The 14,623-nt window shown below is 51.1% G+C and overlaps 1 protein-coding gene across 1 annotated transcript; it reads right to left on the bottom strand.

The window, feature by feature from the left end:
* Nucleotides 1–9,330: 9,330 nt before the first annotated feature.
* AVP (vasopressin) lies at nt 9,331–11,242 on the bottom strand. Its single transcript, NM_213952.2, is given in 3 exon segments — nt 9,331–9,531; nt 9,685–9,886; nt 11,079–11,242. Coding segments are annotated over 3 exon segments (501 nt in total). The 5' UTR covers nt 11,199–11,242; the 3' UTR covers nt 9,331–9,352.
* Nucleotides 11,243–14,623: the final 3,381 nt, after the last annotated feature.

The raw sequence follows: 14,623 nt of genomic DNA, 5'->3' as shown, positions 1-14,623 counted from the left end.
ATTATACTTGAATAAAAGTTTTTTAAATGAAAAACATCATTATTATGAAGAGATATGAAGAGAATAGAGATGAGGCTTTTGAAAGCCCCAATGAAAACCCAGCTAATTTCCATGAGGACGAGGGTTCAATCCCTGGTCTCGCTCAGTGGGTTAAGCATCCAACATTGCTGTGAGGTGTGGTGTAGGTAGGTCACAGAAGCAGCTCAGATCCCACGTTGCAGTGGCCATGGCTGTGGCTGTGGCTTGTAGATGCATCCCCAATTCAACCCCTACCCTGGAAACTTCCACATGCGGCCTGGCCCTACCAAAAAAAAAAAAAAAAAAAAAAAAAAAAAAAAAAAAAGAGTTCCCATTGTGGCTCAGCAGTAATGAACCCAACTAGTGTTCATAAAAACCCTGATGGCCAACAGCAGCCCAGACCCCAGACCATGGTCCTCCTCGGAATGACCCCTTCAAACCACCAAAGTGCTTGGGGCTTGTGCAGGGCGGTGGCACCGAGCTCCTCCTTTGTGTAACTAGTGCTTTATGAACCCACTTTACTACCTGGAAATGAAATTCCTAGATAACATGCCTACCCACCCAGAATTTCAAAGTCATTTAATTAGTATTAGAAGTAATATAAAGGAAAATTATTTCGTACAAAATAACATTATTTTCACATGAAGGTAATTAGGGAAGGCTACTCTGGATGACATACACACAGTAAGGTCATCCGATGATCATACCTGCTTATAACAAATGCAATAAAAGGAGATTGGAAAGGGAGTTCCCTGGTGGCTAAGTGGTTAAGCATCCTTTGTTGTCACTGCTGTGGTGCTGGTTGCTGCTGTGGTGCAGGTTCGATCCCTGGCCCAGGAACGTCTACATGCTGAGACTGAGGCTGACCAAAAAAAAAAAAAAAAAAAGAACAACTGAAAAAAAAAAAAAAAAAATAGGGGATTGGAAGCCATTCTCTATAAGTTCATGAAAATAAGACAGTTGAAGCACTATGAAGATTAATATTCTCTTTTATGCTTGAAAAAAAAATGGACTCAGAGATTGATGAATCACAAAGAATATATTCATGGAATACCTGGGGAAATTTGAACAGTGCCTGATTGTTTGATGATAATAATATATTGTTGAGTTTGGCTTGGGGCTTGCCTGTGTGTGATAACAGCATGTGATGGAGCTCCCTCTGCGGCGCTACAGGATCGGTGCTGGGATGCAGCGTCAAACCCCAGCCCAATCCAGTGGGTTAAGGATATGGCATTGCCACAGCTGTGGCTTAGGTCGCAACTATGGTTCAGATCTGATCGCTGACCCGGGAACTCCATATGCCTCAGAGGGGCCCAAAAAGAAAAGAAAAGAAAAACAGTCTGAGATTGTGTTGTGTCTTTAAGAAAATTCCTATCATTTGAGAGGCACACTAGAACGTTTACAGATGACACGGTATCACTTCTAAGACGACTTGGGGGTGGGAGCTAAGGAAGGGATGGGAACATGAGGAATTTTGTCTAGTGACTCTTTTTTTTTTTTTTTTTTTTGTCTTTTTAGAGCCACACTCTTGGCATATGGATGTGCCCAGGTTAGGGGTCGAATCAGAGCTGTAGATGTTGGCCTATACCACAGCCAGATCCGAGCCACGGCAGCACCTACACCACAGCTCACAGCAACGCTGGATCTTTAACCCAATGAGTAAGGCCAAGGACTGAACCAGCGTCCTCGTAAATACTAGTTGGGTTTGTTAACTGCTTAGCCACGACAGGAACTCCCTTTTTTAAAATATTTGAAATTCTTAGGAGTTGCCATTGTGGCTCAGCAGAAATGAACCCAGCTAGTATCCATAAGGATGTGGGTTCGATCCCCAGCCACGCTTGGTGGGTTAAGGATCTGGCGTTGCCATGAACTTCGGTGTAGTTCGCAGACACGGCTCAGATCCTGCATTGCTATGGGTGGTGTAGCCCAGCAGCTGTAGCTCCGATTCCACCCTTAGCCTGGGAACCTCCATATGCCTTAGGTGTGGCCCTAAAAAAAAAAAGGAATTTCTCCTACTAAAAACTGAAAAAGGAGGCATTCCCATCATGGCACAGTGAGTTAAGAATCCGACTGCAGCAGCTCTGACTTCTGTTCAGGCTTGGGTTGAATCCCCAGCCCCGCAAAGTGTGTTAAAGGATCCGGTGTCGCTGCAGCTGTGGCGAAGTTCAGCAGCTGTGGCTTGGATTCAGGGATAGAGCCACAGCCACTGTAGAGGCAACGCAGAGTAGTGACGCTGTGAGCCACAAGGGAAGCCCCATGGCTTGGATTCAATCCCTGGCCTGGGGTCTTCCCTATGCCATCTATGCGGCCAAAAAAAAAAAAAAGAAAGAAAAAAGATTCTGGTGTAGGTCAATTGTGGTGTAGGTTCTGATATGGAAAGATACCCCAAGTTTACTTTATTTAAAAAGACATGAATTTGTATCTACAGATTATGAAATGACACTAGTTTGTAAAATACAAATGCAGACCACTTCTCGCAGCTGTGAGCAGCTTTAGGACAGAGCATTCCTGCCTGAAAACCATAATCACAGACTGCGTCCCCGAGCATTTATGGCTGTGACTTATGTTTGTGTCACACTGTACTCTCTGGCTCCTCCAGTACCACGTTGAAAGGCAGCAATTTCAGTTTTCTGTTCAGTCTGTAATCCATGGCTGAAATAAATTTGCCCTGTTGCCATGCCTACTAAATTTAGTAGAGTTTATGTTAAATCTAGAATGGTATGAAATTATACCAAGAGTTTTCCCAGCATCATAAAAGATGATTGTCCGTGGGGCAGAGGTCTGGAATATTTTTCCCTTTTCCTGATATTTTCCTCCATGTGGAAGGATTTCCCGGAGGTAGCACTCCTCCCAGGGGAGAAAGGAGTAGCTGATTGGGGGTGAGAGTAAGAAGGAAAAAGTAGGCACCATCCCACCCCTTCCTCTCCGATTCCTCTTGGGATCAGGCTGCCGGCCCAGGAAGCGTGGGCTGCAATGCAAATGCAGGAACTCAGCCTGAAAGCACTGGGAAGTCCAGTTCTCATACCTGAACAGCTCTAGCTTGTTGTTCAGCTTTATGAAGCCTCCTTGCCAGCAGATGTTAAGTTGCGTTTTCTTATATCAGTTTCATCAGTAATAAGGTAGTCTTCCCACCACGAAATGTCACGTTCCTTTATTTCTTTTCTTTTTTTCTTTCTTTTCTTGGCGGCACCTGTGGCATGTGGAAATTCCTGGGCCAAGGATCGAACCGGAGCTGCAGCAGTGACAACAGTCACTTAATAAGGGTCCTTAACCTGCTGAGCCACCAGGGAACTCCTGTTTTATTTTTTAATTGTTTTCAGAAATCAGGGGATACAGTTAGTTAAGGTAAGGTTTGGCTGCTATAAGAAAGACACCCAAACAGTAAAGTGACCTTAGGGGCTTAAAGAAGGTGGATGTTTATTTCTGTCTGTCCTACCAGTCCTAAAGGAGCATTCTTGGCTCTGTTCCACTCTGCCACGTAGGGACCCAGGTTTTTTTTTTTGTTTTTTTTTTTTTGTCTTTCATCTTTTTAGGGCCATACCCGCAGCCTATGGAGGTTGCCAGGCTACACCACAGCCACAGCAATGCAGGATCCGAGCTGCATCTTTGACTTACACCACAGCTCATGGCAACACCAGATCCTTAACCCACTGAGCAAGAACAGGTATCAAACCTGCATGCTAGTCAGATCCGTTAACCACTGAGCCACAACGGTAACGCCTCATTATTCCTTTTACTCACATTGTATTGACAAGAACATGGCCAGATAGATGCAAATGAAGCTGGGAAATTGAGTTACAATTCTATCACTACACAATTCTAATCAAACTCTCAGGATTTTTTCTTTTTTTTGGTACTAGTTGCAAAGGAACTAAAATAGCCAAATCAGGAGCTCCTGTAGTGGCTCAGCGGATTAAAAACCTAGCATTGTCTTCATGAGGATGTGGGGTTTGATCCCTGGCCTCTCGCAGTGGGTTAAGGATCCAGCATTGCCGCAAGCTGCAGTGTAGGTCACAGATGTGACTTAGATTTGGTATTGCTGTAGGTGTGGTGTAGACCTGCCCTGCAGCTCCAATTCGACCCCTAGCCTGGAACTTCCATATGCCACAGGTGCCACTAAAAAGAAAATAAATAAGCCAAATCAATTTTGGTTTGTTTATTTATTTATTTATAATTTTTTGTGGCAATATTCTACATATGGGAGTTCCAGGACCAGGCATTGAATCTGACCAGAACTGGGACATACACCACAGTTGCAGCTACACCACATCCTTCAACCCACTGCCCCAGGCCAGGGATCAAACTCTTGCCTCTGCAGTGACCCGAGCCACTGTGATCCTTAACTCACTATGCCATTATAGTTTATTACAAGATTGAACATAGCTCCCTGTGCTATACAGTAGGGCCTTGCTGTTTATCTCTGTTTTATACTTAGCAGCTTGTATCTGCTAATCACACACTCCTGATTTATCCCCCCCCCACCCTTCCCCTTTGGTAACCATAAATTTTTTCTATGCCTGTAATCTGTTTCTGTTTTATAGACAAGTTCATTTACATCCATTTTTTAGATTCCACCTATAAGCGCTATCATATATTTGTCTTTCTCTGTATGACTTACTTCACTTAGTATGATAATCTCTAGGTTCATCCATGTTACTGCAAATGGCATATTTCATTCTTTTTTTATGGCTGAATAATATTCCAGTGTGTGTGTGTTTGTGTGTGTGTGTGTGTGTGTGTGTGTGTGTGTGTGTACACCACATTTATCTTTTTTTTCTTTTTGACTGTGCCCAAGGCATTCAAAAGTTCAAAGGCCAGAGATTGAATGTGTGCCACAAGTGTGATAATCCTGGATCCTTAACCCATTGAGCCACCAGGGGATTCCTGTACCACATCTTTTTTATCCATTCAGCCGTTGATGGACATTTAGGTTGTTACCATATCTCGGCTACTGTAAATAATGGTGCAATGAACATTGGGGTGCATGCATCTTACAAATTAGAGTTTTCTCTGAATATATGCCCAGAAGTGGGATTGCTGGATCATATGGTAACTTTATTCTTAGTTTTTAAAGGAATCTCTGAGCTGTTCTTCAAAGTGGCCTTACCGGAGCTCCCATGGTGGCTCAGCAGTTAATGAACTCTACTAGCATCCATGAGGATGTGGGTTCCACCCCTGGCCTCGCTCAGCGGGTTAAGGATCTGGCATTGGCATGAGCTTGTGGTGTAGGTCACAGATGAGCCTTGGATCCTGAGTTGCTATGGCTGTGATGTAGGCTGGAGGCTGCAGCTCGGATTGGACCCCTAGCCTGGGAACCTCCATGTGCCTTGGGCGCGGCTTTAAAAAGACAAAAAGACCAAAAAAATAAATAAATAAAAAGTGGTTGAACCAATTTACAGTCCCACCAACAGTGTAGGAGGGCTGTCTTTCTTCACACCCTTTCCAGCATTTACTATTTGTAGACTTTTTTTCCTCTTTTCAGCCACACCCACGGCATATGGAAATTCTCAGGCTAGGGATTGAATTGGAGCTGAAGCTTCCAACCTATGCCACAGCCACAACACCAGATCCAAGCTGCATTTGTGACCTACAGATTGCAGGTCCTTAATCCACAGAGTGAGGCCTGGGATGGAACCCACATCCTCATGGATACTATGTCAGGTTCTTAACCCTCTAAGCCACAATGGAAACTCCTTTTTTTTTTTTGTAGATTTTTTTTTTTTTTACTTTTTAGGGCTGCTCCTGCAGCATATAGAAGTTTCCGGGAGCTCCCATCGTGGTTCAGTGGTCGACGAATCCAACTAGGAACCATGAGGATGTGGGTTCGATCCCTGGCCTCGCTCAGTGGGTTAAGGATCCGGCATTGCCGTGAGCTGTGGTGTAGGTTGCAGATGCGGCTCAGATCCCGTGTTGCTGTGGCTCTGGTGTAGGCTGGCGGCTACAGCTCCGATTGGATCCCTAGCCTGGGAACCTCCATATGCCAAGGGAGCGGCCAGGGGTTGAATTGGAGCTGCAGCTGCTGGCCTATGCCACATCCACAGCAATGTGGGATCGGAACTGAGTCTTCAGCCTACACAACTCACAGCAACGCTGGATCCTTAATCCACTGAGTGAGGCCAGAGATCAAACCTGTGTCCTCATGGATACTAGCCAGGTTCATAACCAGTTAAGGCACTATGGGAACTCCTTTGTAGACTTTTTGTTAACAGCCATTCTAACCCATGTAAGGTGATACCTCATTGTAATTTTGATTTACATTTCTAATAATTAGTGATGTTGAACATATGATCCATTTTTTATTTTTATTTTATTTTATTTTTATATTTTTTTTGTCTTTTTTTTTGCTATTTCTTTGGGGCCGCTCCCATGGCATGTGGAGGTTCCCAGGCTAGGGGTCGAATCGGAGCTGTAGCCACTAGCCTACACCAGAGCCACAGCAACGCGGGATCCGAGCCGCGTCTGCAAACTACACCACAGCTCACGACAACGCCGGATCGTTAACCCACTGAGCAAGGGCAGGGACCGAACCCGCAACGTCATGGTTCCTAGTCGGATTCGTTAACCACTGCGCCACGACAGGAACTCCTATTATTATTATTATTATTTTTTGTCTTTTGTCTTTTTGTTGTTGTTGTTGTTGTTGCTATTTCTTGGGCCGCTCCCTCGGCATATGGAGGTTCCCAGGCTAGGGGTCGAATCGGAGCTGTAGCCACCGGCCTACACCAGAGCCACAGCAACGCGGGATCCGAGCCGCATCTGCAACCTACACCACAGCTCACGGCAACGCCGGATCGTTAACCCACTGAGCAAGGGCAGGGACTGAACCCGCAACGTCATGGTTCCTAGTCGGATTCGTTAACCACTGCGCCACGACGGGAACTCCCTATTTTTATTTTTAAATTTATTTTATTTTAATTTATTTTTTGTTTTTTTAGGACTGCACCCGCAGCATATGGTAGTTCCCAGGCTAGGGGTTGAATCGGAGCTGTAGCCGCCAGCCTACACCAGAGCCACAGCAACTCAGAATCCAAGCCGCATCTGCGACCCACACCACAGCTCATGGCAACGCCGGATCGTTAACCCACTGAGCAAGGCCAGGGATTGAACCTGCAACCTCATGGTTCCTAGTCAGATTGGCTAATCACTGAGCCACAATGGGAACTCCCGTAAGATCCATTTTTTAAAAACCAATCTCCATCTTCTCACCTACCTCTGTCTGGAAATGTTACTGAATTTCCATTAGGGCTGGTCCTGACCTGGGGACTGGCCCTGAGTGGGCCACACTAGGGCAGAGGTGTGAGACCACGGCAGGGAGAGAGGCCAGTGTGAGCCCTGCCCCAGCCAGACTTAATCACGCTGGACACTGAGTCGGGAGCGGGTGGCGAAGGAGCAGAGCTCTAAGATCAGAAGAGAGCCTGGGGCTGACTGAGGCTGAGTCACCAGACTCTGCCCCAAGGCAGGGTGTGGGGGTCAGGGCTCAGAGTGACTTCTCTCCCCCTATGCTCCCTCCTGGCCTCCAAGTCTGGGAGGATTCCAGAGGAGGTGCAGCCTCCGGTGGCCCCAGGCCTGGAGCAAAAAGTCCCAAGGAGAGGATGCAGAGAAGAAAGGGAGTAGAGAGAGAAGGCTGGGAGGTTACAGGGGGGAAGCAGGGGGTGGGAGCAGAAGAGGAAAGGGAGGGGTGTAGGTGATGGAGAGAGAAGTGAGAGGCAGCAGGGGGCCAAGGAGCTGGAGGGGGAGGGCAAGAGCAAAGGGGATAAAGGGGCAGATGGGCTAGAGGGGACAAATAGGGACAGGGGGATAAAGAAGAGCATCTGCCAAATGCTAGGGGACATCTGCCCTGAAGCTGCAGAGCCAAGGCTGGAAAGATCCGTGTGTGTGTGTGTGGGGGGGGGTGTGTAAACATATATGTGCCTGTCTCTAGTGGACTTGGCCAAGTCTGTGTTTCTCTGGGTCTGTCTGCTTCTGAATGTGTATTTCAGGGTCTGCATCTGTAACTGTGGTCAAGGATCACGAGGCATGGCCCTAAGGTTTTGTCTTTCTTGTCTGTATTTGTCTTGGTGTGTGTGTGTGGTTGGTGCAGCTGTATCCGGTGGGAGCCAGCATGTAGCTAGAGCCTCCGTGGGCTCTGTGAGCTCTGTCTCTCACGGTGGCTGTGTAACCCTAATGGGGTGCTTAGTTTCCTACTGGACAGGCAGTACCTGGTCCCTCTCTCTCCTGGGTCTAGGGTTGTCCCCCAACACGTGGGCACATAAAGCATAGCCTTGGATGAGTTAGGCTGGGAATCTGGGTGGGTTCCTGAAGCTGTGTCTCAGTCTCCAAGGATGTTATTATTGGTCTTTTTGTCTTTTTTAGGGCTGCGCCCCCGGCATTTGGAAGTTCCCAGGCTAGGGGTCCAATCGGAGCTTTAGCTGCCAACCTGCACTGCAACCACGACAACTCAGGATCCGAGCCATGTGTGTGACGTACACCACAGCTCATGGCAACACTGGATCCCTAACCCACTGAGCAAGGCCGGGGATCGAACCTGCATCCTCATGGATACTAGTCAGGTTTGTTAACCACAGACCCACGATGGGAACGCCATTATTTTATTATTTATTTTATTTATTTTGCTTTTTCTCATCCAAGGAATATGGAGGTTCTCAGGCTAGGGGTGGAAACAGAGCTGCAGCTGCCAGACTACCCCACAGCCACAGCAACAGCAACTTGGGCTCCGAGCTGCGCCTTCGACCTACACCACAGTTTATAGCAACCACAGATGGTAGCCCACTGAGCAAGGCTGGGAATCCAACCTGCATCCTCATGGATACTCATCAGGTTCTTTACCGCTAAGCCAGGACAGGAACTCCAGTCTCAGGATGGAAATAGGGACGGGAACTCCGGGTCACCCTTGGCATATTGCCCCTCCACTCTTCTCTCTGACTCTCATTCTCTCTCTCTCTCCATCCTTGTGCTGTCTCTCTCTCTTGCAGTCTGGTCCACCAACGTCTTTCCCCTTCTCTCCCTTTATTTCCATCCGTCTACCAAATCCCCAGCCCAGCCCTTCCACAGCCACTCCCCGGCACTGGCCCTTCCCCTCCTCGCCCCCCAGGTCGCCCTGTCTGCCGCCACAGGAGTATCTAGAACTGTGCTGGTCCCAGATCGCTTCCCCTACAGGATTTGTCCCTTTTCTGGGGTGGATTTGCCCACGACCTCGGGTCTGGGAACTAGTCCCCACCCTCCCGTCGTCTCCCCTCCCCAGCCGCAGAGACAGAGACGCACGCTAGTCAGTGCCTTTAAAACCATTTATTTTTCGTGCTGCGAGAGCGGGGTGGGGTGGGGCGGGCTGGAAGGCTCAGTAGACGCCGGGCTGGACGGGCTCCGCGGGCTCGGGCGCCCCCGCCAGTTGCACCAGCCGCAGCAGCAGAGCCCCGCTCGGCCCGTCCAGCAGGGTCGCGTTGCTCCGGTCGCTGGCGCGGGCGCGGCGGAGAAAGCTGGCGCCCTCCCGGCACTCGGGCTCGGTCACGCAGCTCTCTGCGGAGAGCACGGACTCAGCGTGCGGCGCAGGAGCGCAACTGAGTGCCCAGACCACCAGTTCCTCCCCAGACCCAGACTGCCCCCCACTCCACCCCATCCCCGGCCCCCAGCTGACCCAGCGCCCCACCCGCCCAGGCCCCGGCCGCTTACCATCGTTGCAGCAGATGCCGGCGGCGGCGCAGCGGCCCCCGCTCCCGCACGGCTTCTGGCCCGACTGGCAGGGAGACGGCAGGTAGTTCTCCTCCTGGCAGCGCAGCGCCTCGGCTGTGCCCACGAAGCAGCCCAGCTCATCCCCGCAGCAGATGCTGGGCCCGAAGCAGCGGCCTTTGCCCCCGGGGCCGCAGGGGAGGCACTGGCGGAAGGGCAGGGGTGAGCCGGGGTCGGGGAGGGGACCGGGCTGGGGCGGGAGACCCTGCTGGGCGAGGGGCTGAGCCGGGCAGGGGAGGGCTGGGGGATCGGGTCTCTGGCACTGTTTGGGCCCCGAAAGCGGTCGAAGGCGGGCAGTCAAAAGCTACTGATTCGCTCGGTTTTCGGTGACAGCCCTCAGCATCCTCCCGCTTCGTTGCAGGAAGGATCCCCCACTCTTTCCTGGCAGCTCCTGGTGTGCGCCCTTCACTCAGCTGCCCACTGCCCTCCCCTTAGTGCAGACAGACCTTCCTCTCCTGCCCTCGTTGCTCAAACTCCCTCTCTAGCACTGCCCCGCCCGCCGCAGGGAGGCCCCTGCACCCCACCCCCATCCCAGGCGACTCCCAGGTCCTCCCCCCCTTGTCCTGTTCCATCTCTTGCCTTGCTCTGCTTCTCAAGCCGGTGGGCCTCACTGGGGCCCTGGCCTCTGCTCACCTGCGCGGACTGACTGTGGGGATGGCAGGGGGAGGAGGGCATGAGGCACCAAGCAGAAGGAGAGGTCCTCCATCAGGGCTGCCCACCTACCCACCCTAGTTTGTTCATCAGCTCAAAGTTGGCTACCGTGGCCATGGCAGCATTGGGCTTGGGGATTGAATTTCCTTCAGCTCTGCTGAAGATGGAATACGAGGGAATCAACTGGACTTGCAGCTTGAGAGATTTGGGCTAGGTACCCCGCTGAACTTCCTTACAGGATGCCTGGGGGCACTTCCCACTCGGGCAAGCTCAGGGCAATGGCCAGCTTGTGTGTGCAGGCAGCGGCCTGTAAGCTGGAGAGACTTGGGGCTGGGCGGAGGCCTCCGAAACTCCAGCCGGTCCTGGGGGAGAGGCCCCCACGGACACAGACGAGGCTTCACAGCCCAGTTCTCCCTGATCCAGCCCTAAGCCCAGATCTTGGGGAAACATCGGTCTTTCCTGCATCCTTGTCTGGATGGGGACAGTGTCTAGAAAGCCCTGCAGCCTGTCCTAGTCCACCCGACAGCCTGGTCCCCTCTGCCTCGCCATGCGAGGCCTCCCTTAAGCTGGGCATGTCCCCTAAAGCCTGCCTCGCCGAAGACTTCCCTTCCTAGTCCCCGCCCTGTGGTGCCATCCCTGGTCCTCTGGCCCTGCCCGGCAGCCCTGAGATGGGCCACGGTTCTTACCTGTCTCAGCTCCAAGTCGGACATGGCCCTCTTGCCTCCCTTCGGGCAGTTCTGGAAGTAGCAAGCGGAGGTGAGGGCCAGCAGGCCGAGGAAGCAGGCGGGCAGAGTGGCGTCAGGCATCCTGGCTCAGGTGGGCACAGTGTGCAGGGCTGCTCTGCCGACTGTGCTGCGCTGCCTTCGCCAGCTGCCTATTTATGTCCACAGGTGTCCCCTCGGAGGTGACGTGGTTGCCACCCCCCCTCCCCAGTGGCTCCCCAGGAGCCCACAGCCGCCAGGTCCCCAGTCGTCAGCAGTGATTCAGGCATCTGGGGACGCACGTGGGCCTGTCTGTGCAGGGGACAGTGGGGGAGGGGTGCTGGCCTCGGGGCTGTCATCAGCAGTGGTGTGGTCAAGATGTGACAGGAGCTGCCACGATTGTGATTTCGACTCTCTGGGCTCAGGGAGAGGGATAGATGGGGTGTGGGGGGGCACCTGGAAACCATCTCCAAGCATTCTGGTGCTCAGGAGAGGCTGGGGATCAATGGTGCCCCCCCCACACACCCCAGAGAAGAGGGTGGGGGCTGCTGTGTAAGGAGCAGACCAGGCCCCAGCCCAGGAGTGGTGGGCAGGGAACAGTCGGTGGGCTGGACCCCGTCAGGAGGGTTAGCCCTATGAAAGGATGAGTGACCAAGGACGGCACACACCCGACGTGCTGCAGACAGATGCCTTTGTGCCCTCTGAACCAGAAAAGAAAGCGCTGCCCGCAACCCTGTGTCGCTGGAGGCAAGGGACCAACATGAAACTGGGACCTGTCTCTTGGGAGGAGGGGGAAGGCTCCTGGAAGGGAGTTGGGGGGTGCTCCTCTGCCCACACACACCCAGAGCAGGGTCCAGGGACTCAGGGAGGGTTTACCTTGAGGACTGCTTCTTGGCACATCCCCATTATTCCCCTCCCAGACAGGAACATGGGGTAGAAGGAACATCTATGGAGGAAAGAAGAAATCCAGACCCGGAAAGGTTCAAAGGTCAAGGGAGAAACTGACAGCCAGCTTACCTCAGTTCCTGCCCCGACCAGGACCCTGGCAGGTACCAGCTCAGGTGTGTATGTGGGGGGATGATGGGGGGCTTTGGGGCTAGAGGAGAGGAGGGGCCACAGCAAATGGGCCCAGCCTGAGAAAGCAGCCTTTGGTTTGTGGCCCTGAGCTGCGCAAGTGGCCCTCTGGTCCTTGGACCCAAACTAGTCACCCTGCACCTCTCACCCTGCACAGCCCCCAGCTTGCCAGCCCCCAGGCTCTTGGCACCCTCTCCAGGGTGCTGCCAGGAAGCTCTAGCTGCCTCCTGCCCACCAAGTGCCTTGCCGGGTCCTGGGTCCCGGGGGTGGTGGGCTTTGAGGATGCAGGAGCCCAGTGGCCTGGTGGAATCTGGCCTCTGCTGCTTGAAATGTCATGACTTGGGTCTGTCGCTGACCTCTCTGTGCCACATTTTTCTCCAGTGGGAAGTAGGGACGATTCTAGCACCCACATCACAGGGTTGTCCTGAGGACTGAGATAATATAATATATGAGAGCTTTGGAAAAGTGCCCATACCACCATAAAGTTAATAATAGTACTGTATTATTATTGTTATTTTTTCTTTTTAAATTTTTTTTAATTACTCAATGAATTTTATTACATTTATAGGCGTTCAACAATCATCACAACCAAATTTTATAGCATTTCCATCCCAAACCCTCAGTGCATCCTCCCACCCCCCCACCCCCAACCTATCTCCTTTGGAAACCATAAGTTTTTCAATGTCTGTGAGTCAGTATCTGTTCTCCAAAGAAGTTCATTGTGTCCTTTTTTTAGATTCCACATGTCAGTGATAGCATTTGATGTTGGTGTCTCATTGTCTGAATGACTTCACTTAGCATGATAATTTCTAGGTCCATTCGTGTTGCTGCAAATGCCGTTATTTCTTTCCTTTTGATGGCTGAGTAATATTCCATTGTGTATATGTGCCACATCTTCTTTATCCACTCTTCTGTCGATAGACATTTAGATTCTTTCCATGTCTTGGCTATTTATTATCGTTATTTTTTGTTTTTTCTTTTTTAGGGCTGCCCCCAAGGCATAAGAAAGTCCCCAGGCTAGGGAATCAAATCAGAGCGGCAGCTGCCAACTTATGCCACGGCCACAGCAACAACAGATCGCCGCCGTGTCTGCGACCTATACCACAACTCACAGCAACGCCAGATCCTAACCCCCTGAGCAAGGCCAGGGATCGAACTCGCATCCTCACAGATACTACTCAGGTTCGTTACCACTGAGACACAGTGGGAACTCCTGTATCATTATTAATGCCGTTATTCTTACCAAGACCTGAAAAGATTTTTCCAGGGAGAGTAGCTTTCTGAGTTAACAGGAGGAAACATTTCATTCCTTTCATGGCCTAGAAATAAACTTGGTCTGGACTTTGCCCTCCTGAGACTTGGGGCTGTGGGGCAGGCAGAGGCGGGGAAGCCAGAGGCCTGGCTTGGTCCAGCTGTGTGGCCTTGGCCCAGCACCGTACCCTCTCTGCACTTTAGGTTTGAGCTGCCGACTGAAAACTGAAGGGGCTACAGGCAGTGAAGGGCTCAGGCTCTGGGACAAGCTGTGTCCTGACCAGCAGGGTCTCCCCAAATCATCATGCTAAGACTGGCCCCCCACACTAGGGCCCCTCGAAGACCTCAAACCCCACTTCTACATAAGTGCTAATACCCCCTTCTTGGAAAATATATTGGCTGGAAAAAGTCCCATGACTGTGTTGACGGGCTGCATTTCTTTTTATTTATTTACTTATTGCTTTTTTAGGCCCACACGTGCAGCATGTGTTCCAGGCTAGAGGTCAAATTGGAGCTGTAGCTGCTGCCCTACACCACAGGCACAGCAACTCCAGATCCGAGCTGCATCTGCAAACGACACTACAAATCACCGCAATGCTGGATCCTTAACACACTGAGCGAAGCCAGGGATCGAACCCGCATCCTCATGGATCCCAGTCAGGTTTGTTTCTGCTGAGCCGCAATGGGAACTCCTTCTTAGGTAATTACTTCTAATGCCATAATGGTATAACCCTTCTACAAACTAATGATTCCCAAATGCACATCTCCATCCAGGCCTCTCCCCCAAGTGCCAGACTTGCAGTTACAACTACCCAGTGGCACCTCTCCCTGGATGTTCAATAGGCCTTTCCAACTGAACATGGTCAGACTCAGCTCCTGATTCTGAGCTGCTCCCCTGGTCATTCCCAGGACTCTCCAGCTCTGCAGTCACACCACCATCCAGGGAGCTGGTCCTCCCGGATCCTGGGACTCACTTTGGTCCATTGCTTTCCCTCAATGTTAGTCCTACCTCTAAAATCGGTCTCAAATGATCTGCCTTTGTCCACCCCTGCTTTGGAATTTCAGAGCCTGCTGCTTCCTTGTCCTAAAAGGCTCGGATTCCCCTGATTGCTTTCCAGTGTCATCTCCCAAGAGGAGCCTTCTCTGAGTTTGCACCTGGAGCGTTCCTCACCCATACCTCAATTATTTGCTAACTTGGTCTATGT

Source organism: Sus scrofa, chromosome 17 (genome assembly GCF_054392235.1).
Source record: "Sus scrofa isolate SSC_HxYL_T2T_F1_AM1 chromosome 17, Sscrofa_HxYL_maternal_Yorkshire_Landrace_v2.0, whole genome shotgun sequence".
Classification (NCBI taxonomy): Eukaryota; Metazoa; Chordata; class Mammalia; order Artiodactyla; family Suidae; genus Sus; species Sus scrofa.
This window is presented reverse-complemented; position numbering and strand designations above follow the sequence as displayed.